This window comes from Polypterus senegalus, chromosome 12 (genome assembly GCF_016835505.1).
Source record: "Polypterus senegalus isolate Bchr_013 chromosome 12, ASM1683550v1, whole genome shotgun sequence".
Taxonomy (NCBI): domain Eukaryota; kingdom Metazoa; phylum Chordata; class Cladistia; order Polypteriformes; family Polypteridae; genus Polypterus; species Polypterus senegalus.
Window position 1 is genome coordinate 59212596 of NC_053165.1, and position 23663 is coordinate 59236258.

General features: G+C 40.0%; 1 protein-coding gene and 1 long non-coding RNA gene across 9 annotated transcripts in view; one reads left to right on the forward strand and one right to left on the reverse strand.

The window, feature by feature from the left end:
* Window positions 1-15134, reverse strand: part of LOC120540665 — a 64139-nt gene extending 49005 nt beyond the window's left edge. The window contains exons 1-2 of the long non-coding RNA XR_005635836.1: window positions 13894-15134; window positions 5764-5867 (exon numbers count right to left, since the gene is read on the reverse strand). This is a non-coding gene — a long non-coding RNA (uncharacterized LOC120540665). The remainder of the gene's footprint in view (window positions 1-5763; window positions 5868-13893) is intronic.
* Window positions 846-23163, forward strand: sept5a (septin 5a). 8 transcript variants are annotated; one of them, XM_039771596.1, is made up of 12 exons: window positions 846-1106; window positions 1265-1275; window positions 11239-11335; window positions 11634-11720; window positions 13288-13411; window positions 13487-13621; window positions 13730-13847; window positions 15144-15245; window positions 20541-20637; window positions 20778-20913; window positions 21405-21507; window positions 22829-23163. In XM_039771596.1, exons 1-12 carry the CDS (start codon window positions 1064-1066, stop codon window positions 22889-22891), a joined length of 1116 nt encoding a protein of 371 aa, XP_039627530.1. In that variant the 5' UTR covers window positions 846-1063; the 3' UTR covers window positions 22892-23163. The 8 variants fall into 8 exon arrangements, with proteins under 8 accessions (XP_039627530.1, XP_039627531.1, XP_039627535.1 ...); XM_039771597.1 differs by having other exon boundaries at window positions 11245-11335; XM_039771601.1 differs by lacking the exon at window positions 1265-1275 and having other exon boundaries at window positions 1089-1106; window positions 11245-11335.
* The last annotated feature ends 500 nt before the right edge of the window (window positions 23164-23663 follow it).

A 23663-nucleotide genomic window follows, 5' to 3' on the forward strand; every position in this document is an offset into this window, starting at 1 on the left:
AGTTAAAGGGTATGCAGTAGTGCCAGGAATGCAGAAAAAAATATTTTACTGAATTTGCTTATTCTGATATGGTGGTGGTGGTGTGGACCGGAGCCTGTCCTGTTGGCATTGAGCTTAAAGCTGGAATTTTCCCCCTTGACAAAGCACATTGATCACATGAGATGCTAGGTAACATAAGGATAATTAGGTTTTCAATCCGCCTCACCTACAGGTGGCAATATGTTGCTACCAAACATATTTGTTGGTTGGGACAGAAACCCGGGATTCTTATGCTGTAAGGTGGTGGCACAAACCTCTCTGTCACCGTGACATACAAGCACTCAAGTGGGAAGACTGAAACAGGTATGACAAACTGCAGTCTCTAGGTGCTTCAACAAGTCACAACTCAAGGGATAAGAAATGAAAATCCTCAAATCAAAAATCATGGAACACAAGTCTGCTTTTAAGAGTGGGCACTTGTTTCCGGTTTAACTTGTTGGATAAACTACTGCCATTCTGTTTCATGTATATTTAATTTTCAGGTTTAAATCATGCCCTCCACATGTTTTGCCATGTTATTTCATAACCTATCCCAAATGATTTCTTTTGTGATATTGCGCCTGGCACTCGGCATTTAGCATACTTCCCATTTTCATTATTATCGTAATTTTAAATATATTTATGGATTTCAATGAAATGCTGTTTGTGCATGTCATAAACGGCAGTATATATCAGATGGGCATTAATAGACAATGTGGCTCTTTAATGCCACTCGTGATGCAAGTCTGGCTCGTTTAATGCTTCTGTGGGTAATGCAGTTCATTTGGATTCGCATGTGATCGGTGTTCTTTTGACATCGCAGGGGTCGACGTCAGCATCATCTCGGATGCTGCCGATTGCATCTCACTTCTCTCTTGTCCACCATGGCTCCATCCCCTCTGATTCTTCTCCTATGTGCTCATACGCCCTGCGTTAGACTCTTGGCCCCGCCTCCGGTCCTGCCTCCGCCCCGCCTCTCCGGTGTGCGCGAGTGCAGACTCGCTGTCTTCTATTGTAGCGGAGCGGCAAAAACACATCTTCCACCATGACCACCAACGTGAGGTACAAGAGCCGGCTGGTGAAATCGGGTGAGCATCTCAGCCGCGCGACCCTGCGTGTGTCGCTCGAGTCAACGGATCGTGGTGTGTGTTTCTCCCGTCTCATCCTCTCTCTGTTTTTCCTGTCTCTCTCTCGCTCTCCTCTGTCGGCTTCATCCCGGCCCGCTCCGCTGCTCTCGGACCCGCAGTTGACGGAGAGGTAAGCCCCGCGCCCCTTCGCTCTTTGTCTCGCGCTCGATTGTCACTGTGCAGCGCCTGATCTCGTCAGTTTCAGTGCTTATAAGCGCACCGGCACCGTAAGATCAGATAAGGGGGCGCGTCAGATAACTAAGGGTCTGTCGTAGGACTAGCGACACATATAGGCAGCCTGGTTACCTTCAGAGGTGGTTCGGGATGAGAAAGCCATGCCTCAGACGTACTTAGGATCTCCATCTAGTATTGGAACGCGATGCATTGTAGAGCCGAAGCTGGACTGGTGAGCACAAGGAGCGTATTTGTGTTGAAATGACACCAAAGGTGGGAGAAATAGATGCTCTTTATGGTTGTGCCTGGGCCTGTACAGGAAGAGGAAAGGGGGTTTCTTAGTGTAGTAGGGTGTCAACCTACAGAATAAAAAGGGTCGGTACAATTTATATGGGATTGAACAGGGAGAAGGAGGATAGTCTTTATTAAGTATACTGGCTAGTAGGAGGGACATATTTTTAAAGGGTAGCTAGAAGCATGTTAGAAGTGAAGTGACTGGAACAGAAGAAAGGATCTTTTTTTTTTTCTTTTTTATAAGAGGTAATTAGGTGTGTACTTGGAGAAGGAATGAGTCTTCATCATCTAGTTCAGTATAATATTTCCCTTTATAATGGATCTGGAACCATACTGGATCCACATGGCATACTATGTTGTATAGTGAGAGAAGAAAGGCTGTTTTTTTGCAAATTATCTGACTCTGCACCAACAGAAGAAGACTTTGTATGCTCAAAATTCATCAGTATGGTTTATACTGGGAGACAATAAAGAGGTCCCCCAAACTAGCTGGATCTGTAGTAGAAGGTGAGAATGAGTTACACTCTGATTAAATTCTATAGTCAGGATAGCACAGTAAAGACCTCCCTCTAATATGGTGAGCTATCTATTAGGAACAGAGCATTTCTCTCAATTTGCAGGCTAGATCCCTGCTGGAGCACCTGCACAGAATTTTAATGCTGTGTCTCCAGCTGCAGGCCCCCTTTGACGAATAGGGGTTGGTTATCAGCAGCATGCGTCATTCATGATGATTGTTTCATTTTATGTTTTTGAGAGGCTGTTAAAGACTGAAAATAGGGGAGGACTTGTATGCCAGGATTCTCAAACTGGCACATGCAGCACAGTGTACATGCACAGCTGGCTGCTTTATAAGAGCTGGATTAAAAATGGGGCCTGTGGTGCTCTGTCGTTCAAAAAAAAAAAAAGCATTTTGTCTTTATACAAGTCACTCCCACCCCCAGCCTGGTAATTAGGGTATAATAGCTGGAGACGCAGAAAGTTCTGAATTTGGCAGGCACCAGCTGTGAAGAAGGTGCATCAGTGAATGCCAGAGTATGCAGAGTCATTCAGCATGGATGGCAAGAAATTGCCAATTTGAAGATAAGGACATCTTTGAGTGGTTCGGGGGAGAGCAGCCGAGAACCTAGAGTTGCAACAAAAGACTTCAAAACTTCACTAACAGCCACGTGGACATATAATACATGCCTGTTTCACCTTTTTGGATTTAGTACCTGGAGCTGTCCTTATCTCCAGTGCTGATTTTTCTAGGCTGCCAAGTTTAGGCTAGGAATGCAAGCATCAACAAGCAGAGAATGCATCTGGCTGCCTCTGGGGAGTTCTGCAAGTGCTTAAATGTAAAATGGGAGGTATAAAATAGTGGCGCTAGCAAGGACACCCCTCAGGAGAGAGTGGCTTGAGGAAAACCTCTAAGAAGATAATTTGGGGTATGTCAGTAGAATATAGGACAAAATGAAATGATGGGACGTCTATTGATGCACCTAATGTATATTTTGTTGTAGTAAAGGGCAGAAGCAACGTCTTAAAACCAAACCACAAAAACCAAGAGTACCATTTTAGAATGGCTCTTTTCAGAACTTGGCAGCACTCATGCAACAAACCAAGTGAGACCTATCAACTCAACCTGAGATTTTTACATTTCTTCTGCCTTTTGAAATGAAATGACTGTGGTTTTGATTGCTGCTATAAAAAACACCAGGGACAGCATGCATGGACCTGATTTTTCTCTTGGTGTGTACATCCTTGTAATTAGGGGATCTGTGAAAAGATCCTGAGCCTAAGTCAAGGTACCAAGAAATGAGTGAAAAATGCTTCAGATGTCATAAATGTGAGGAATGCAACCAGGTGTGGCGAAAGCTCCCAGTCTATCCGTGAACCTGTGTAAGTGGTTGTGGTTAAAGGATTTGTCCTTTGCAATTACTTGCTGGGCATGACTAGTAGCTCTATGAGTGTATGATTAGTTTAATAATGCCATTTTGTGTGCAGTTATACATGGAGGTGGGGGTGGTGTCTGAAAAAAACAATTGGAATTTATGACAGATGTGGTTAAGGGATTGTGGGGCTAGTATTGTAGACCTTTAAGGATAAGTTGAAAGTCTGTAAGAATACCATAATGTGTTGTGCTGTGTTGAAGTAACTTGGCAGTTGCAGGTGTCAGACAAGCAACCTTCATTTTATATAGTGTTTTTTATGTAGTGAATAAAATTCTATAAAGCTCAGAACCATACTACAATGGCAAAGGTGCAGGAACGTTGGCAATGTGTCAGAGGCAGGGACTGAACTGGACAGTTTTGGAGTATTAGGACATCATTAAGGCTGAGTGGGTGGAGCTTGGAGTGTGGGCAGAGTAATTGATTGGGCTGGGCTTGATGAGAGACTGAAATGTAATACTTTAGAGGTGTAAAGTGGATAGGGTTTGGCGAGTGGCTGAGGTGTGGCCACTTAGAATGCCTGTGGTTATAGGTTGCAAGTTATTTGTGGTACATAGAATGTCTCTGCAGAAATGGATGGCATTGCAAAAGTGGAGCTGCTTCAACAATGGACTCTCTCTGTTGCCTTTTCACCACTTCCATGTCCAACCACTTTATGTACATTGTGCACATCTGTCAGTGTTAATCTTTTGGAAAGCCTTTATCTGCACCTCTGGTAACTCTTGTTTCAATGTATCATATCCTTTATTCTGCTCACATGCTGTCCAATTTTTCACTAGAAAAATTCATTAACTTCTATGTCTTGATGAAAAATCCAGGTCAGGGCAGATTAACTATTCAGTGTGTGTGTGTGTGTTTTCTCATGCGTGCCTCTTTGTCTCTGCAACCCAATCATTTGCTCGTACACACTTCACTATATATGTGTATGTGCTTATTCGTGAATATCTGCCTGCTAGGAGGTGTGTTGACATGACAGAGCCTGATTGTGTGTATCTGTCAGCCACTGAGTGAGTATGTGCACTTTTTTCTCATTAGATTTCAGTTCTGCTTTTCATAGATTTTGGACTCTTGTAAAATTGGATGTGGGTGATGGCGCAGAAAATTGTGTGTATATGTGTGATTGTACTTTCCTGCTGTTGTGACTCTCTGCATGAGTGCTTGTATGCCTGTCTGATGAAATATATACGAGTATTTGTGAGTATATGTATGCACATATACCTAGGTGTTCTTTTCATCCACTATTTAGAAGTTTGCAGTAAGACTTAGAATTTGTGATTGTACGTGAATGAGTGTGAGTCTCTTAGTGAAAGTATGTCTTTGTATGTCTGCTACACTGTTGGTGTGTGCTTGTCTGTGAAAGTATGAGTAAGCATGGCTATCGGTGTCAATTTGTACGCATGCAGAGATGTTTAAATCTGCAAGGAATTGAGCTTGGCTGTGTGTAAATTCCTAATCGGTAGCTGGCTAACTGGCTGGTACACACACACACACACACACACACGTACACACAGGTACATGTGGTAGATATGCATACTAGACATTTACTCTCAAAAACAGCCACAGTTTACTTGCATGCACACTTGCAGAATTGCTCCCTCACACATTCACACACAATTGTTGGCAGACTCAAATGGGCTTGTGTTGCTGTTTGCGCCCGAGTTGTACCTGCCAGTAAGTACATATGAATGGTGAAATAGTGTGTGTGTTGGCATGTATCTTACTGTGCTAAGGGGTTGGCAAGTAAAGTCACATGGTGGTCCTACAAAACAAGTGGAGCGTTACAATTTAGCACTAAAAGCACTTCATTCCTAATTTTATTCTCAGTGGCTGTGCCTCTTGGGTTGACTTGATGGCAGAGGTACCACTTGCTTTTTCTGGCTCTGGACTGGCATGCCCCACTTAAAGGCTCTGTTGCCAGCCAGCAGCAGGTGTGTGGGAGTGTTTTGTGAGAAAGGGGGGTTGATGTGGGGGCATTCAGCCCATTTGTCTCTAGAACAGCTGCCTCCCTCTCTCTATTGTATGCAGAGAGCGTGCCATCTGCCTGCTGCTTAGCTGAGGGCGGGTCTAAGTGAGGCCCCTGAGGGACATCTTGGGATGGTATAGAACTCTTCTGGGACACCACCCACTGGCAGGCTTGACATCTGAGGCATTGGTTTAAAACTAGTAAAGGGAGGTAGGTGTCAAGGAAATGGTGTTGAGGTTTAATAAAGGGCTTAGCTCACCTTAATACAGTTTTGGGAACACAGGCCTCGAACCTAGTGGATATTCTCTTTCATCCTCCGGATATAGATGATCATCACATCTGCACATAAGAGCACAGCAGAGCCTAGGGGAAAAGTTAGAGAGAAGGTTAGGAGCTAAGAAACTGGCCATGTGAGAATAAAATGGGAGGGGGAGAGCCACTTGTGTAAACTACTAAACTGAAGCCTTTGTAGCCTTTGACAGGCAGAGAATTGGTCGCCACACTCCACATTCCTGTTATGTTTACTCTTTTTCATGTTCTCCTCCTCTCTCAATGGCCTTCTTGTGATCCAGAGTGCAGAGACCCCTGCTTACCAATCAAATGGAGATCTGAATGGTGCAGATCTTTCCATTCATGCTTACAGGAAGAGACGATCAGCCTGGAGAAATAAAATAGAAGCCCCTACATTCATTTCACTGTTAGAGGTAGGGTGGAAGTGCTAGGAAATCAAAGAGAGGGAGACCTCACAGAGCATAGAGCTGCCTTCTACGAGCTGGACATATGACTTGAAACACATGGGTCTGCATATCTGAGAAAGTTCATGCAGAAGGTGCCTTTACATTTCCTTACTGTGAAAAACACAGAAAATCATCAAAGTTCTTTTTTCCTGCAGCATTTTCTTATGAGGCATTATTTCGGGGGACCCAGATCAAACACAGAGCGTCTTTCATGTTTTAATGAAACATCTGTTGTGTGTTCTTCCACACCTGCAGGTGGTGCTGCCAAACCTCTGACAGCACAAATGACTCTCTCTCTCTCTCTCTCTCTCTTCTGTGGTGGTCTATATTACTAGTGCTGAAAGTAAAAAGAAAACATTCTATCAGGCAGGCCATCATTTTTGGATTGGGCAAGCGTTGAGTCAAAGCAGAAGTCAATGGCACAATGGGAATTGAAATTCTGCAAGTCACTGAGCTGATATTTGTCCACTTGTCATATCCGTCTGTGATGTCTCATTATTTCAAGTGAAATAACCAGAGAATAAACACCAGCTATTTGACTGCAAAATGACAGGGCTGAGTCTGATTTGTTAAGCCATGTATAAAAATGTGGTCAGTGTGAAGGAAGGACGGAGGCAGGAGCTACTGCTACCGGCCTTTTAAAACTACAGCCAGTGTGTCATGAAGTCGAATTTGTAAGAGCTTCATATTAATATTAACCTTATATTTAGAGTTTACATCTTTTTTTTTTTTTTTGCTTATTTGGGCAGGTTTACTGTAGTCTAATCTTGCTCTTTCTGTTGGTATGCATTATAACATGAATCTGTTCAACTGCACTGTTCTACAGGCTTATCACATGGGAGGGGGGATGAACCCATAAAATATAAATATTTAACGTTCTTGGTACATGACTCATGCTGTACACTGTAGCTTTACAATCCTACTACTTCACCTCACTCCTCAGGGCCTCTACATTATCCAAGTTTTCATTCTAGATCTGTCAAATTTCAGGTTTTTGCAACTTTACTAAATAAGGGGCCTGATCGTGTTAGATGAAATTTTCCATTGGGTTTAATAACTTGGAGGTCCACCCTCATTTCAAGAGACCATTGTTTATTACAGTTTTATCACATATGAGTATGATCCTATCAAATTTCAGTATTTCTTTAGTAGACAGGAGCCTGATCATGTTCAAATACAACTTTCCAGCAAATATGCAAACTGCAATTTAATTCTAATAGTTTCAAGCATCCTGCATCTTCACATGCCCAAGAACCCTACAGGTTTGCTTAATTTGGGTCTTATCCTGTTAGGTTTATGTATCTTGCTGCTTTAGTGATCCTGTCAGATCTAACCTGCTCCCACATTTACCCTCCTTTTGAGTCTGGTCATGTTAGATTTCAGCAATGTATAGATTTACTAGACAGAAGTCTAATCATGTTAGATCAAACTAGCTTTAAACTCTACATTTTCAGTAACCTGTACCATTATGAGACAGGAGACTGATCCTGTCAGAATTCTAGCATTTTCCAGTGTTACTAGACAGGACACTGATCATAAGTTTTTTTGCAGCTTTTCCCTCCATCAGATATATACAAATTTATTGTTGTAGCTGAATGATTGGAAACCTCTGATCTGGTTTCACTGCACTGATCCAAATCTGATCATAACATTTTGCTTCACCTCTTTAGAATTCTAATCCTGAGGTCTAATCATTATGCAGCTTTACAAAGCTGGACATTGATCCTCTTGACATTTTGGATCCCGCCACACTGTCATCCTGTCATGTCTCTACATCTTGAAGCTTGAACTCTTCTGAAGTATAATACTCTCAAATTTTATGATCCAGCAAGAGTTCTGATCCTGACATTGGGAGTCTGGCTCCATCTGCTGAAGTTTACGTAGTGACTCCTAAATTTCCTGTTTAGATCACTTTTCCATTAAGCCCATTATCTCACTGCTGCACTCCACAGCCAGACAGATGTAAGGCTTCTCTAATCACGTTTTGGCACCGCATTCAAAATCCACTTCAACACACCACAGAAGAGTAAATAAGCCAGATCATTGGTGTGACTGTTAGGGAGCAGATCTGGTGACCATCACAGTAAAGCGTTTTTCCACTGACAGAGTAATAGCCACATGCTTGGTTCAACCTGCCAACTGCCAGTTAATGTAGATAAACTGAAGGTGGACCACCTAGCTTCTCCACTCAGTGTCTGAGGCTTAATTGAGCACTCTCCCAGTCCCTACGAGGAATGCTTGTAGTACACAGCTGAAGCTTACAAAACACACAGGAGTTTCTCAGCATCTCTCTGTCCAATCAGAGCACAAGTTCAGCCCTTGCACACTGCCTCCTCTTTTTCTTAGCTCCACCCGCTACTGTGCAGGAAATTCCAAGTGATTTTCCAGAGTTGACTATTTTTTTGGGTGGTTGGGAACCAGAGTGATGGGAGAGGCCTGTTGAGGGGCGGGCAGAAGCAGAGAGGCGGGCAGCATACAGGATATTACTGAAAGGGGCTATTTTTGTCTCTTTCCTCTGCTTTTGTAAAGGACGCTTAGTTCTCTCTGTAGCAATGGATGCACTTATTCTCCAGGAGCGTCTGGTGGAGAGACTGCTTTCCCCTAGGATCCGAAATGCCAAGCTGAAGGTAAGCACCAGGGTTAAAAAAGAAACAAGGAGATAGATCAGCATTTAGATACCAAACCTGAGGTCAAAAGCCTGTTTTCAGCTTGCAGACCTGACGTCTGGATGAGGCCAATATACTGACACACAGATCAGTAGCAGACTTGGATATGCCTTTATAGTGACCAACAGATCTACCAGTCAGGAGAGCCACTGAGTTACTGGTAGGTTGAGAAAGATTCTAGTGTATTAATCCATTGGTCATGGGGGAGAAATCTGAGAATAGTATTATGGTGCTTCATTGACAAGGCTAAACTGAGATGTTGCACACTCTTTTGGTGGTCACATGAAGCATTGAAATATTGGTCTTGGGGTTAGATGAACACTTTAGATACTGGTGTTCTGGTCTGTCTTTCAGTTAAAGATAGTGATAAACATGTGCAAGAACCTGATGAACAAGGCTTAGGATATGCTATATATATATTTGTTTGGTGATAAGGATAAAATCGTCTGAACCTTAATGTTTTGTGTAACTGATATGAGCATCTGGGGAAGCAGAATGTGTTAAGGCTCTTCTTCATTTTGTAAAGAAACAGTGCTTGGAGCTGCATAGCTCAATTCTTGCATTTATAAGGCTTATTAATTCTATGCTGAGCAGCACTGTGGGCGGACAGTGATTCATGCCTGGCAATGTCATCAGTTGTGGGAGGTGAGGCAGTTATACAGTATGTTTACTGGGAGATGCTATAGTAGGGGCAAGTGGAAAAGAAATAGCACCGACAAGTTCAGCAGAAAGATACTGGTCTGAAAAGGCCACAGGTCAGCAGCACTAAGCCTCTTCGCCACTCTTTTCCTCCCTTATTCATGAAACCTCCCACATGGCCCTCAAACTATGCTACATTCCATGTGGGTCTGTGTATTAAGGCCATCTCCACGATATAAGTGTATACTGTCTACTAATGTGCCAGTTCACGTCTAAAATCTTTTTTAGGTTCTTATAGGCAGCTTCCCACCAGGGACCATTAACTTGTTTATTGAGGTTGGTAAAGATGTCTGCCTTCAGCTCTTTTCTTGGGGCTCCAAAACTGTTTCTCATAAAAACCTTTATTGTGAATGTACATAAGTTACTATAGCTATATATTGAAAGCTAGAGGGGCTTCTGCTCTTGGTGCCTATTGTTGCTAGGCTACAGTTATCTCCGCATGTTAGCTCAACACATTTCTGCAATAATTTAGTAATTACCGGTAGCTCTAATGTTGCATTTTGACATACCAAGTGCTTCATTTTGCAGGTTTAACCTTAGCTATTGCTCTCCAGCATTGTATTTTCTAGTTGCTTCTTCATCTCATATGCATTTAAGTATCTTACTTTTTAACCTTACATCTAACTGCAGGTTTGTTTGCATATTTTCATGGATAAAACTATCACAGCACTGCATACACCTATCAGTCAGTGCCTTGAACACCGTGGTTGAAGTGCCCATCCTGTCATTCATTCTGAACCTTTAAAATACAAATCCAAAAAAAGTAGAGAAAAACATGCTGCTTGAAGATGAAACTGATGGCTCACAGCTGGAGTCAAGTGTCAGAAGTTCAATAAATAAATTAACCAACTAAGCACAAATGAGTCTCAGGTGATAGCCTAATATTTACTGTCATCTTGGCAATGGAACACTGTGGGCATGCAGAGATGCAATCATCATGTAAGGTGGCCATAGAGAAGTAAGTGTAGGAGCCCTTAAAGAATGGCTTCGCGACACACAAAAATTACAACTTCACTGAGAACTTGTGGGCATAACACCAAAAGACGAGGAGGGTGGAAATTGATTCCAAAAATGTCCAAGAGACAAATCATCTCAGCCGTGAGAACAAAATTCTCAAGTTCGTATTCAGAATGAAGAATAGGAAAGTACATATACTTTATCAGATTTACCATACACTTGAACCTGAAAAGGTTCCTGCAAAAGCAAAGGAGGCTCATTAACATGTTTGGAAAACCAAGTTTGAATCAATCTGTAAATCACTGATTGGAAGTGATAACAGTTCTAAAAATGTAACATACTGGCATGAAACTAGACATTCCTCGAAATGCAAACATGTTTACAATTCAAAAGGTAGTTGGCGTTTTTTAAAATAAGACAATGAACGAAGCTCAGACAAGCCTGGATTCAACACATAAACATGCAGTGGCCTTGTCATTTTTAAATTGCTTTGAATAAAACTTCTACTAAATAAATAAGCATAGTTGTACGATATGTCAAGCTAGGGTGTTTCGCAGAATTGGAGAGTATAGAGTTCTGTGAGAGCTAATGTGTAGTTTTTAATTTTCTTAAGGAAAATGCACACTCACAGGAATATCTTTTCTTTTTCCTTGATGACTCACTTTGTTCTTGGAGGACCAGGAAAAGCAGTACGTTGGATTTGCCACTCTTCCAAACCAGGTCCACAGGAAGTCTGTCAAGAAGGGTTTTGACTTCACATTGATGGTAGCAGGTGAGTGAGTGGTGAAGACAAAAAACCTGACAAATGCCTCACTAGTCTAAAGTTGCATTATTGTCTTCAGTTTGTAATGCACAGCCCATTTTAATATTACTTAAATTCAAACTAAGAGTGAAATTTCATAATCATGCTTCTTACCAAATAATTACTCCCGCAAGTGGAGGAGTGGGGGTTTAGTTCTCCTTTTTCATATGACAAATCTCCGGAATATACAGTAGCTCAAATACATCTCTTCTTTATATAAGTATATGTGTGTTGTTGTCTATTTATGCATTATTTTCCCCTCTTGCAGGAGAGTCTGGTCTGGGGAAGTCAACATTGGTCAACAGCTTGTTCCTCACAGATCTTTACAAGGACCGCAAACTGTTAAATGCTGAAGGTCTGTATCCAAAGCTATAGTGAAATGAACAAATCAAGCAACAATTGCATACTCCTAAACTGTATTTTATATAGTATATTATATACATTTATTTAAATGGCACATTTACATACAGTAGTGTAGCTCAAAATGCCTTACAAATAATAACAGAGAAATGACAATAAAAATAAGAAGAAAGTCTCTAATGGCTACAGTGGCAAAAGTCAGTGTTCAATTTGAAAATACAGTATATGCTATTATCAGATGGCCAGAGAGGAGAGGAAAACAACTTACAGTGCTAATACAAAAAATGTTATCTATCACTCATCTATTTTGTAAGTCTGATTATCTCACTACAGGGTCATGGATACCTGAAGCCTATCTCTGTAACAATACAAGAACTTGTACTTATGCAGACACCTACATTCACTAACACATTGATAATTTGGAGCCTCCACTCAGTCTAACTGTGGGTCTGTATATTCTGGGACGAAACCACAGTCCCTAGAAGATGACCACACAAGCACCAAGACAATATAAACATAGAAGATGACATAGAAGACAAACTGCAAAACAGCTTACAAATATTTGAATATTCCACCACATCACTATTTTTCAATTTAGTATCTTTCCAAGTGCTTTAACAATCTTTATATCTCTTTCTGCAACTGAAACTTTCACAAAGTGCATTGCAAAATCAACCTTCTTATAGTATTTTCATGGTCAATACTGTTACTGTTAAGGTCTTTATAACAATCTTCATATAGCATCTTTCATTGTGAATAATTTCATGTAATTCTTTACAAAGGCAGCACGTGTATATATTAAGTTACATAATGCAACAGCATGGTGCCACATTGGTTAGCACTGCTACCTGACTGCTCTAGCGCCCTGCATCACTATCTGTATGGAGTTTGCACATTCTCCCAGAGTCTGCAGGATTTTCCTCTCCGTGTCCGAAAGAGTTAAATGGCAATTATTAACTAGCCCATATGAGCACATGCCAATGAATGTGTACCATCCAGGGTTGGTTTCACTGCCCCCAAGGACATGAACTTGATTAAGACAGTTTAAAAGCAGACATGTTTTATAATAAGTAACATTAATCAGTGATTTAGACAGCTATCACATAGTGCTTGCCTCAGGAAATACTACAGTTTTATAAAACGAACCCTGGTTTAACGTGGTACCATTCTTTGTGTAAAACAAAAAAGTATATAGTATATTGTGACTTTGACAGTGAACAATCATAAAACAATTATAAAGTGCTTTATTGCAAAATAATGCAGTCCTGCTTTTTCAATAGGGACCCTTATGTGGAGGAATGGAAAATTACAGTATAGAAATACCATAAAAAACGTTTTGCAGTGAACACAATTCCAAAGCACTTTATAGTTCTATAGTGCAATTCACTGTGAGCACTACCGCTAAGCATTTTGCTGTTCTTTGATCTTGTAGTAACTACCATCATAAAATGCCTTACAAAGTTTATACCATGCAGTGTTTTTTATAACTAGTGCCATTCTAATCCATTCTTAAAATCAACACATCTCGGCTTTTCTATGATCGGTAATTTTTGTGCTTGCAGAACGGATAAACCAGACAGTGGAGATTATCAAACACACTGTGGACATTGAGGAGAAGGGTGTCAAGCTAAAGCTGACTATCGTAGACACCCCCGGGTTTGGAGATGCTGTCAACAATGCAGAGTGGTGAGCTCTAGTGGCCACATCCTACCCTTTCAGAATCTCAGGTTGCCAGGTTGACTCCTCTCTCTTTGTTTCTAGCTGGAAGCCCATCACAGATTACATTGATCAGCAGTTTGAGCAGTACTTTCGGGATGAAAGTGGCCTCAATCGGAAGAACATCCAGGACAACCGTGTCCACTGCTGCCTGTACTTTATCCCACCATTTGGTCATGGGTGAGTGATATTCATCTTTTCCATCTAAAATGATGGATAAATTTATCTGCAAAAGCATAACTTGAAAATGTCTTCTGGTTAAAATGTGACTCATTTTTGTGCTTGTAGCTTACGCCCAGTGGATGTAGAATTTATGAAGGCTTTGCATGAGAAGGTCAATGTGGTTCCACTCATCTCAAAAGCAGACTGCCTCACACCCAGTGAAGTAAAGAAGCTGAAAGACAGGGTAAGCAGGAAACAAGAAGGCTTTTTAATTAGAGTGTCTAACTCACCAATATTTTAATATGCCTGGGTTTCCTTTGCTGCTTCTTGTCCAATGTCCAAAGTTGGGCTTGATCCTCAAGTGACTGAAAAGGAGCAAAGTTCTGTAACTTGTGCTGTAAAAAAACAAAAAAAAAAAAATAAATAAACATAACACTGTCTAAGTAGCATTTTTATCATAACCTAAAAATGCAATTAAACAAATAGACAGTCCAACTTCTATGTCATTTTTCCAATTCTTTTAAGTACTCATTTGGGAAATGAAAAAGTCAAAATTAAAACAAGAGAATCTGTTACAAGGCATTGTCATTGCATACTCCTAAACTGACAATTGAACACTATCAGACAGGCACATCCCACAGCTCTACCTTTCTGATTATCTTAGCAATGAGTGGATGGGGAACAACTGCAAAAGAAAAAGAAAACTTTGTGAAGACAGCTGTGAGGTGGCTACTTAGTGTCACTCAAATCAGTCATCTTGCCCAACTGATAGCATTAGGCTGTAACCAGATTATTTGTCCTGGTCTACCAGGCCTATATACTTTATCCTGAGTGCTGTGCAATTTACATGTATTTACTTGGGAGATGTTTTTTTTCCAACAAAACTTGTTTACATGTATACAACACATTTTAGTGTGCAAAAGAGTCTTGTGGTGGATTGTCTTTGCCATCTTGCCTTGAAGGGATTGTTTGCTATAATCCAGTGCATCCACTTTTTGGCTGGGTGGTGAAAATTGGGAGGAGTAGAGAAAGGGAGGGGCAGGGCATCAGAAGGAGCATCTGGCAACCTTAGACTCAAATCAACCTTTTTAAGACAAGTTTTTGTTTTACTTTAGTTCTGCTTTAATATTTCAAAAACTTCTGAAGTGTGTTCATACTTATAGAGGACTAAAAGCCACATAGCTAGCACAGTGAATCTTGGGTATCTTAAAAAAAAAAAAAAACAAACAGAAGGAACATATTGTTTGCTGGACAGAAAGCAGATGATATTTTAATATTGTTATTAATTTAATTTTTACACAAGCAAAAGGTTTAGTTCAGGTGCGTGGTCAGAAAAATTATTTCAAATACAAGTATACAAGTATGATATTATAATAAGTTACCTTGTTAACAATAACATAACAGCATGCTTGAACAAGATATGCATTCTGTTCATATCTGCTCTGCCCAATGGTTTTAGTGCATTCAGACTTGTATTGGAATGGCTAAGTACTGGTGTGATGGATGACTTTAAGTGAGCTTTTTTGTGTGTGGGTTACAGGTAAGAGAAGAAATTGACAAATTTGGAATTAAAATATATCAATTCCCAGACTGTGATTCAGATGAAGATGAGGAATTTAAGCAGCAAGATAAAGAGCTGAAGGTAGGCACTGCATCACAGGCAGAACATTTGTTTTATGTAGTACCTTTCTACAGTGAGTATAGCAAGGTACTTTATAAGTAGAGAGAAATACAACAATAGTTTACATTTTTAAATAACTGTATCACAAATAGTGTAGACTACATGCTCATTTTTGCACAGTTAGTCAGAGGTGGAGATTAAACTAACAATCCTGTCAACATAAATCTACAAGAACCAGGAATCATCAAACTAGAAACTGTTTTCATGTATTTCAGAATCCAGTATTTTTTTTTTATTAGCTTGACGGAACTACAGCTTCTTGTTTTACGCTGACTGATAAAGACAGACAGATAAAGAAGAAAGTTGGACTGTCTACTGCCATTGCCATATCAGCCTCATTAATATTTTATTCTCAATAATAAGAGTTTTGTTGTATGGAATTTTTTTTTTGCTTTAGTGGGAGCTCTTCCTTAATATGCACGTGATTCTTTCAAGTATGAAAACTTCCTAATACATTTATTTTAGCACATTTACAATGCTGTGTTAAATGTCCCTAAAATATTTGGTCTTACACAGTCTGCATCCAAATTTCACAACATACACACACATTTGAATTATTGATACATATACAATAAGTGTAATTGCACTGCCTGTACGTGTGATGGTGTCATAGAGTGATCAATCAGTAAAGTAGGAAGGGAAGGTGACCATATTAAAGTAGTCACCGTTATGTATTATATTATACTATCCTATCAATTACATTGTATCTTTTATATATATGTACATACTGTATATATATACTGCTGAGAAAATTAAAGGAACACTTTTGAATTCAAGGAGATCATCAAGTCAATGAAACTTGTGGGCTGTTGATCTGGTCATTTAAGTAGCAGAGGGGGTTGTTAATCAGTTTCAGCTGCTTTGGTGCACTAGAGAGGCAACAATGAGACGACCCCCAAAACAGAAATGGTTTAACAGGTGGAGGCCACTAACATTTTTCCCACCTCATCTGTTTTTTGACTAGTTTTGTTTTGGCTATGGTCAGTGCCACTACTGGTAGCATGAGAATACCTGGACCCTACAGAGGTTGCATAGGTAGTCCAACTTCTCCAGGATGGTACATCAATACATGCCATTGCCAGAAGGTTTGCTGTGTCTCCCAGCACAGTCTCAAGGTCATGGAGGAGATTCTCGGAGATCACAAACAGACTTCATGTGGGTGACCTGAAGGCCCAACATCCTCTAGTGGGCCTTGTGCTCACTGCCCAGCGCTCACTGTCCAGCACTGTGGAGCTTGATTGGCATTTGCCATAGAATACCAGAATTGACAGGTCCACCACTGGCGCCCTGTGCTTTTCACAGATGAGAGCAGGTTCACCCTCAGCACAAGTGACAGAATGAAAGTGTATGGAGAAGCCGTGGAGAACATTATGCTGCCTGTAACATCGTTCAGCATGACTGATTTGGTGGTGAGTCAGTGATGGTCTGGGGAGGCATATCCATAGAGGGACGTAAAAAACTCTACAAGCTAGACAACGGCACCTTGACTGCTATTGGGTATCGGGATGAAATCCTTGGACCCATTGTCAGACCCTATGCTGGTGCAGTGGGTCCAGGGTTCCTCCTGGTGCACGACAATGCCCAGCCTCATGTGGTGAGAGTCTCCAGGCAGTTCCTGGAGGATGAAGGAACTGATACCACTGACTGGCCCCCATGCTCTTCTCGCCTGACCAAAATCCAATAGAACACCTCTGGGACATTATGTTTCAGTCCATCCGACGCTGCCAGGTTGCACCTCAGACTGTCCAGGAGCTCAGTGATGCCCTGGTCCAGATCTGGGAGGAGATCCCCCAGGACACCATCTGTCATCTCATCAGCAGCATGCCCCGATGTTGTCAGGCATGCACACAAGCACGTGGGGGGCCATACAAACTACTGAGTATGGCTTTGAGTTGCTGCAATGAAATTTCGGCAAAATAGACTAGCCTGCCGCATCATTTTCTCACTTTGATTTTCGGGGTGTCTTTGAATTCAGCCCTCTGTAGGTTGATAATTTTCATTTCCATCAAACGATGTGGCATCCTTTCATTCCTAACACATTACCATATCAGCCCATATTAGTAGAGATAGCAAGCAGGATTTTTTTCCCTCATTGAGATCTGGTGTGTTTTCAAAGTGTTCCATTTATTTTATTTGAGCAGTTTATATATATATATATATATCGTGCAACAATTTTATGTGACGTTTTTATGTCGTATTTTTGTCACACTTTAAATCCGGCTTATTTTAAAAGCTACATATATATGTTTGGTATCATTCTTTTCAGAATTTATCGAACTTTAATGTGATGTTAGGTTTCAGATTCTTATTCCATTTTTAAATTATAAACTAAAATATCAAGAAAGTGGTTTTTATTTTTGATCAAGTAAACTTTCTGTCACAGGAACAAAACTATTCAAAAGAAATTGTCTATTCATAACACCAATGTTTGTATTTAGGTGATTTAGTTAGCAGAAGGTCGAGTTACGATGACCCATTGCATACCACTTTAGTTTTCACGTGATTTTTCCTGTTATTTAAATGAGTCATTTTTTACAAAAAGTTGTTTTTTATCTATAAGAATTTCAGTTAAAACGGATGGATCTTTTATATAGTCTCTTATAATACACATCGAGCATAGTGGACCTCAGTTTAACGGGAATACTCCATTCGGTAAGAGAGTAAATATTTTATTCTCATTTCATGATTTTTACTCCATTAAATAATGATTCATTTTTCTTTTACATATTTATAGAATTTTTTGTGATTTTTGACTCTAATAAATAATCATTTTTCTTTTGTACATATACATCCATTATCCAACCCGCTATATCCTAACACAGGGTCATGGGGGTCTGCTGGAGCCAATCCCAGCCAGCACAGGGACCAAGGCAGGAACAAATCCCCAGGCAGGGCACCAGCCCACCGCAGGGCAGACACACACACACACACACTAGGGACAATTTAGGATCGCCAATGCACCAAACCTGCATGTCTTTGGGCTGTGGGAAGAAACCAGAGCACCCGGAGGAAACCCACACAGACACGGGGCGAACATGCAAACTCCATGCCGAGAGGACCCAAGAAGCGAACTCAGGTCTCCTTACTGTGAGGCAGCAGTGCTACCACTGCGCCACCGTGCTGCCCGTACATTTACAGATTTTGCTAATATTTTGGCCACAACTGGGGGTTGGGCGCCGAAAGCGCCAGGGGGCTTGGCCCCCCTAGTTATCTTATAAAATGTGATACAGCATTGGTTTCTACCTTGCTGCCAGGATAGCCACCAGTTCCCAGTAACATTTAATTGAATAAGGGAATCAAAATTTAGAGAGATGGGTGGAACTTCTTAATATAGTACATGTATGTATTTCAAAACAATTGTTTTTACATTAAAAAAATCAGCAAATCAAGACTTTCTCCATATATTACAACATAACTACAGGAATTTATCAAAATATATGCAAGATGCAATGTCGCTCAATATTTAAAAAAATGTGAAATTTAAGAGCTCAATGCTTGACCTTTCGACTGAATTCAACATTCACTAAAGTCTTTTTTCCAAATTCCTAAATGCATATATCAAATGTTTTGAAAATCTGTGAAGTGGTTTAGCTGTTGTTGGCATCAGCTTTAAAAAGGCTGAATTTGAAAACCTCAAAGCTGAACAATAGGAATTCACTTAAAACCTAATCAGCTCTTAAGGGTAATAAGTGCAATGTCTTTCATAGCCACTACACACATACCTTTCCAAAAATGCTAAAAATATTTTTAGAAATTTCAAAACTTGTTTTCCATTTAAATTTGTAAGTCGATTTTTTTCTTGAAGATTATACTTCCTTCTTATGTTAAATATGGATAAAGCAAAAAGCTTACATGAAATTTTTTTAAATGTTATTTGAATAAAACAGTTGTCTTTATCCTATGGTAAAATCTTCACTAAATGCTGGCGAATTAGAAAAGCTGCCTTTACACATGCATGCTAAAGCATATTTAGCTTGAGCCATTTTTTTGTATCCATAGTGTTCAATGTTTATCATAACATTCAGGTTCTCTGGAGAATTACAAAGCAGAATATTGATTTTGTCAAAACAATATTCTACTACTTTTGACCAATTTGAACTCCTTATGTGGAGGATGACATGAAACTGATAACAGCACTACTCTGTTTTTCCATACATGTACTATTCCCTCTAAGGAACAAACACAGGACCAGATCCACCATTTATTGTTTTGATCCATATGATCACATGTTTTTCCTGCAGTACTAAATGTTGCTGTGCTGCTACAAGGTAAAGTGCAAAGAATAATAAAGAGTGAGTGCCTTGGGCCCATGATTACTAGAACAGAATCCAGTCCCAACACCCTGCATCTCTGAATTCAGATTGATTAGGTTCAGGTGTTGTGCTCTGACATACGTTGTGAGTCACTGTTTTGCATTAGTTTAACATTATGACAAAAGGGCAAAAAAAATGGGCAGGTATACACAGTGCAAAGTATCAGAATAACTGTTTTGGAAGAAGAGTAAATAATTCATGTCAAGGAAGTCACACTTAAAACGTCAACCCCATCCACGGCAGATTCTCAATAAATGCTATCTTGTTCACAAACTTATTAATGTATGCTTTTACCTTAGATGTTGTAATTGCTATATGGATTGAGCCATCTATTTTTTAAACCACTTATTAAAATTGAGGTTTGAAAATTCCACAGCCCATCGAGCCAACATCTGGCATTACCCTGTTTCTCTATGTGGGTGCACTCACATAAAAACAGGCACACACCCACATATTACACATATTTACACATAAATGTAGGAATTTTAAAAAGGGCAATGCTGAGAATTTAAGAAACATCCAAAGAAATGATTCACAGGAGCGTGTGAGATGGATCAAATGATTCCTCATGAGGCTGGTTTTGAGCTACTTCGTAAGATCCAACCTTTCATCCAAGTGAAGAGCAATAGTCCTTGGATTTTCAGAGACATATTTTCACTTGCATGTCCCATAAACTTATGGCACATTGCCGCTCTCTGGTGCCATGATGAACAAGAATGTATTAAAATACCTAACTACATTTTATTTCATAGAAAAAAACACATTAGCTTTCCTGATCCACTCCTTATGCCTGTTTGTATACGACTTGTTCAGCAGTGTTTACACTATGTGAATCAAATGCTAAAAAATTAGAATAGTCACTGTAAGCAGGCCTGTTTCATCACAAGATATAATAGGTATGTGCAATGCTTTACTCCTGATGTCTTTTCTCTATCCCCCTCAGGAAAGCACTCCATTCGCTGTCATTGGCAGCAACACTGTTGTAGAGGCCAAAGGCCAAAGAGTCCGTGGGCGCCTCTACCCCTGGGGTATTGTTGAAGGTAAGCCAACTCTTGTTTGTATATCAACAGGAACAAGATAAGTTACAGCTTTCCTAAGTGGCAAATCTGTAATTTTGCTCATTAGAGTATGGATGACCCATACTCATTTGGGTTGAAATCTCTTTGTCCTTTACCTGCAGTTGAAAACCAGTCACATTGTGATTTTGTAAAGTTGAGGAATATGCTGATTCGCACACACATGCACGACCTGAAGGATGTTACTTGTGATGTACACTATGAGAACTACCGTGCACAGTGCATCCAGCAGATGACCAGGTAAGCACACAAACATGGGTTATGTTCTAAGTGCTAAGGTTAGCAAACTAGGTGTTGAGTCAGACCAGATATTTTACATAATATGTGTGGCTTTCTGACCTTAATTAGTCTAAAACCAACCGCTCAGTAAGCTGGACCCATGTATAGTAGTCCCCAAGTGACTGCTACACTACAGGAGTACCACTGGCTGTTGATGGTAAGCTCTCCTGGCAGCACTTTATCTTCTATATTCTTTCCAGCTTTAGTTTACATGACCCAGTTCTGTAGCACTCCTTATGGCAAACTACCTCAAACAAGTCCCATGTTAATGCACATCCTTTAAGTATCACATAACATTTCTCTTATCGGATTTTATTATTTGCCAAATGAGCCTGTCTGTCATTTATTGACCCTCACTTTATTTATACTGCTAAGTAAAACTGTAAAATGCACATTAAGATCACAGTATTGTTTCCTGAATTACATTTATTATTTCATTCTCTCTTTTACAGTAAGCTGACTCAAGACAGCCGGATAGAAAGCCCCATTCCCATCCTTCCTCTTCCAACACCAGATGCAGAAACAGAGAAGCTGATTAAAATGAAAGACCAAGAGGTTGGATTTATGATGGACTAATGTTAGAGGGGTGGGAAATGGCAGCAAGGCAAAAGCAATTGAAGGGAGTAGACACTCCCCCAGTCATAACCAGGAAAGCAGATCAATAAATTGGAGAGGAAGTCCATGTAAAATGGTTAAAATATATTTAATGTTCCTCTGGTAACAATATAGTTAGAGAATGCTTAGGATGTCTAAGAATAGTGGAGAGTTTGAGGGTAGGTCTAGAGAACAAATTTTACGAAAGGAGGAATATAATATCAACACAGCAAGGTGAAAGCAATTTATGGATTACTTGAGATTTAAGACCAGTTACCTCCCAAGACTGAGATGCTGCTATTACTGATGGATCTCCCATAGACCAGAAAGGTTATAAATGGATTCCTTTTAGGGTCATTAAAAGTAATACAGAGGAATTATCCTATAATTAGAACAATGTTAGTGTGTGTCCTTTTAGAATGATTATAAATATCACAGGGCAGCACCATTTTGCATTTAGTCTATGTGGAGTTTGGTTTTCCTCCAGGTGTTCATTTGTTCCCAAAAGGCCCCTGAGAGGTGCAGGTTAGTTTAACTGGTAATTCCAAATAGGGTCCTGTGGGTGTTCTCTGTGACTGACTGGCATTTTATTGCCTAGAATAATGTTTGGCTCCCCTGTGAGCTCCAACTGAGAACGTAATGCTTAGAAATATTAAAGGGGATGTTCACTGGATAAACATGTAATGTAAAGGAAAAGCTTCTTCAGATGAACCTGCATATAAATTACTAGAAAGATGGTAATGGAAGCATTTTCAGGTTTACTAGAGATGTTACAGTGAGTGTGTCAGTTAGAAGCAAGGCAGACATCCAGACACGAACACATAAATATCATGTAGGGTGCCCCTGAGACTAAAGTGTACTTTCTACAAAAGAAGGCTATTCAGGATTGTTACATATATTAAACAGGTATCCTCTTGACACAGTAATAAAATAAAAATATTATGGAGTCCTTTATGATCATAAGAAATAATACTAAACGGCCTACCTGAGAATGATTAGAAATAATACAAAGGGGCTCCACTGAGACTAATACATAAACCATAAATATGATAGGGTGCACAAGAGAGACTGGTATTACAATACATGGAGAAACCACCTGATATCATAGTAAGAGATATTTCTGAGTTACAAAGGACAGGAGAGAGGGAGTGTATTGAGGTTAAGCTCTTTTCTATACCCGGGGGTGATCAAATTACAAGTGAAATAAGTGTAAACCCACCAGAAATGCTTAACTATGAACTCTCCCACATTTCAATAATCTTCCTGTGTCCCCCTTTTTCAGCTCAAACGAATGCAGGAGATGCTCCAGAAAATGCAGCAGCAGATGCATGAACAGGAGCAGTGAGGAGGAGATGGAATCTTATCACAAATCGGACAGAGTGACCTATCTACACCCTGGCCAGCGATGTGCGGGGCATCGCAGTTTAGGAGAATAAGACATTGTTCAAAAATAGGGTGTAACAGTACTTGATGTCAGTCGGTACATGGAAGCATGTTACATACATGGTGTTTTAAAGCAAACAAAAAAGTGAAGCACTTCCGTTTTTAAAAGATGTATGTGATGTTTGTCAAAAATGTAAGGTTCAATATTTAATTACAGTATCTATTTATGACTGAGCTGATTGTTTTCTTTGCGGTGGAGGGGTACCTGACTGTGTCATTGCAAAGGTCTACATGACAGACCTGTTATACTTAGACTTGCCACCAGAATACATTACACATCATGAACTTGGAGCCACTGATGGTGCGAGAAGTAAGCTCTAAACTTGCAGCTCCAATTATGTATTTATTTATTTTACCAAAGCTGTCCAAAATTACCAAAAATGAGTACCATAACTTTTGAAGAGCAATAAACTCGATTTTTCCAATGGTCTTGCAAAATGTATAGGGGTGGTACACTGAGAGCCAAAATTTCTTTTTTAAACTATGCATAAATGAGTGGGATATCAGGAACTCTTCTGGTTCTGACAGCAAGATTAGGACATGTAAGAAGATGACAATCGTCATGGAAATAACAGGATGGAGAAATTGAAATAAGGGATTAGATGTATGATACTCGGATAATTCTGATAAATATCATTAGGTACGTTGATAAATATCATTAAGTATGTTGATAT

Bases quoted from the DNA above. Each gene is read 5' to 3' on its own strand.
- sept5a (XM_039771594.1), top strand. From the start codon at position 8,794: ATGGATGCACTTATTCTCCAGGAGCGTCTGGTGGAGAGACTGCTTTCC. The intron at 8,869-11,238 runs GTAAGCACCAGG...TTGTTCTTGGAG, and splicing joins TCCGAAATGCCAAGCTGAAG to GACCAGGAAAAGCAGTACGT. The intron at 20,638-20,777 runs GTAAGCCAACTC...CTTTACCTGCAG, and splicing joins CCCCTGGGGTATTGTTGAAG to TTGAAAACCAGTCACATTGT.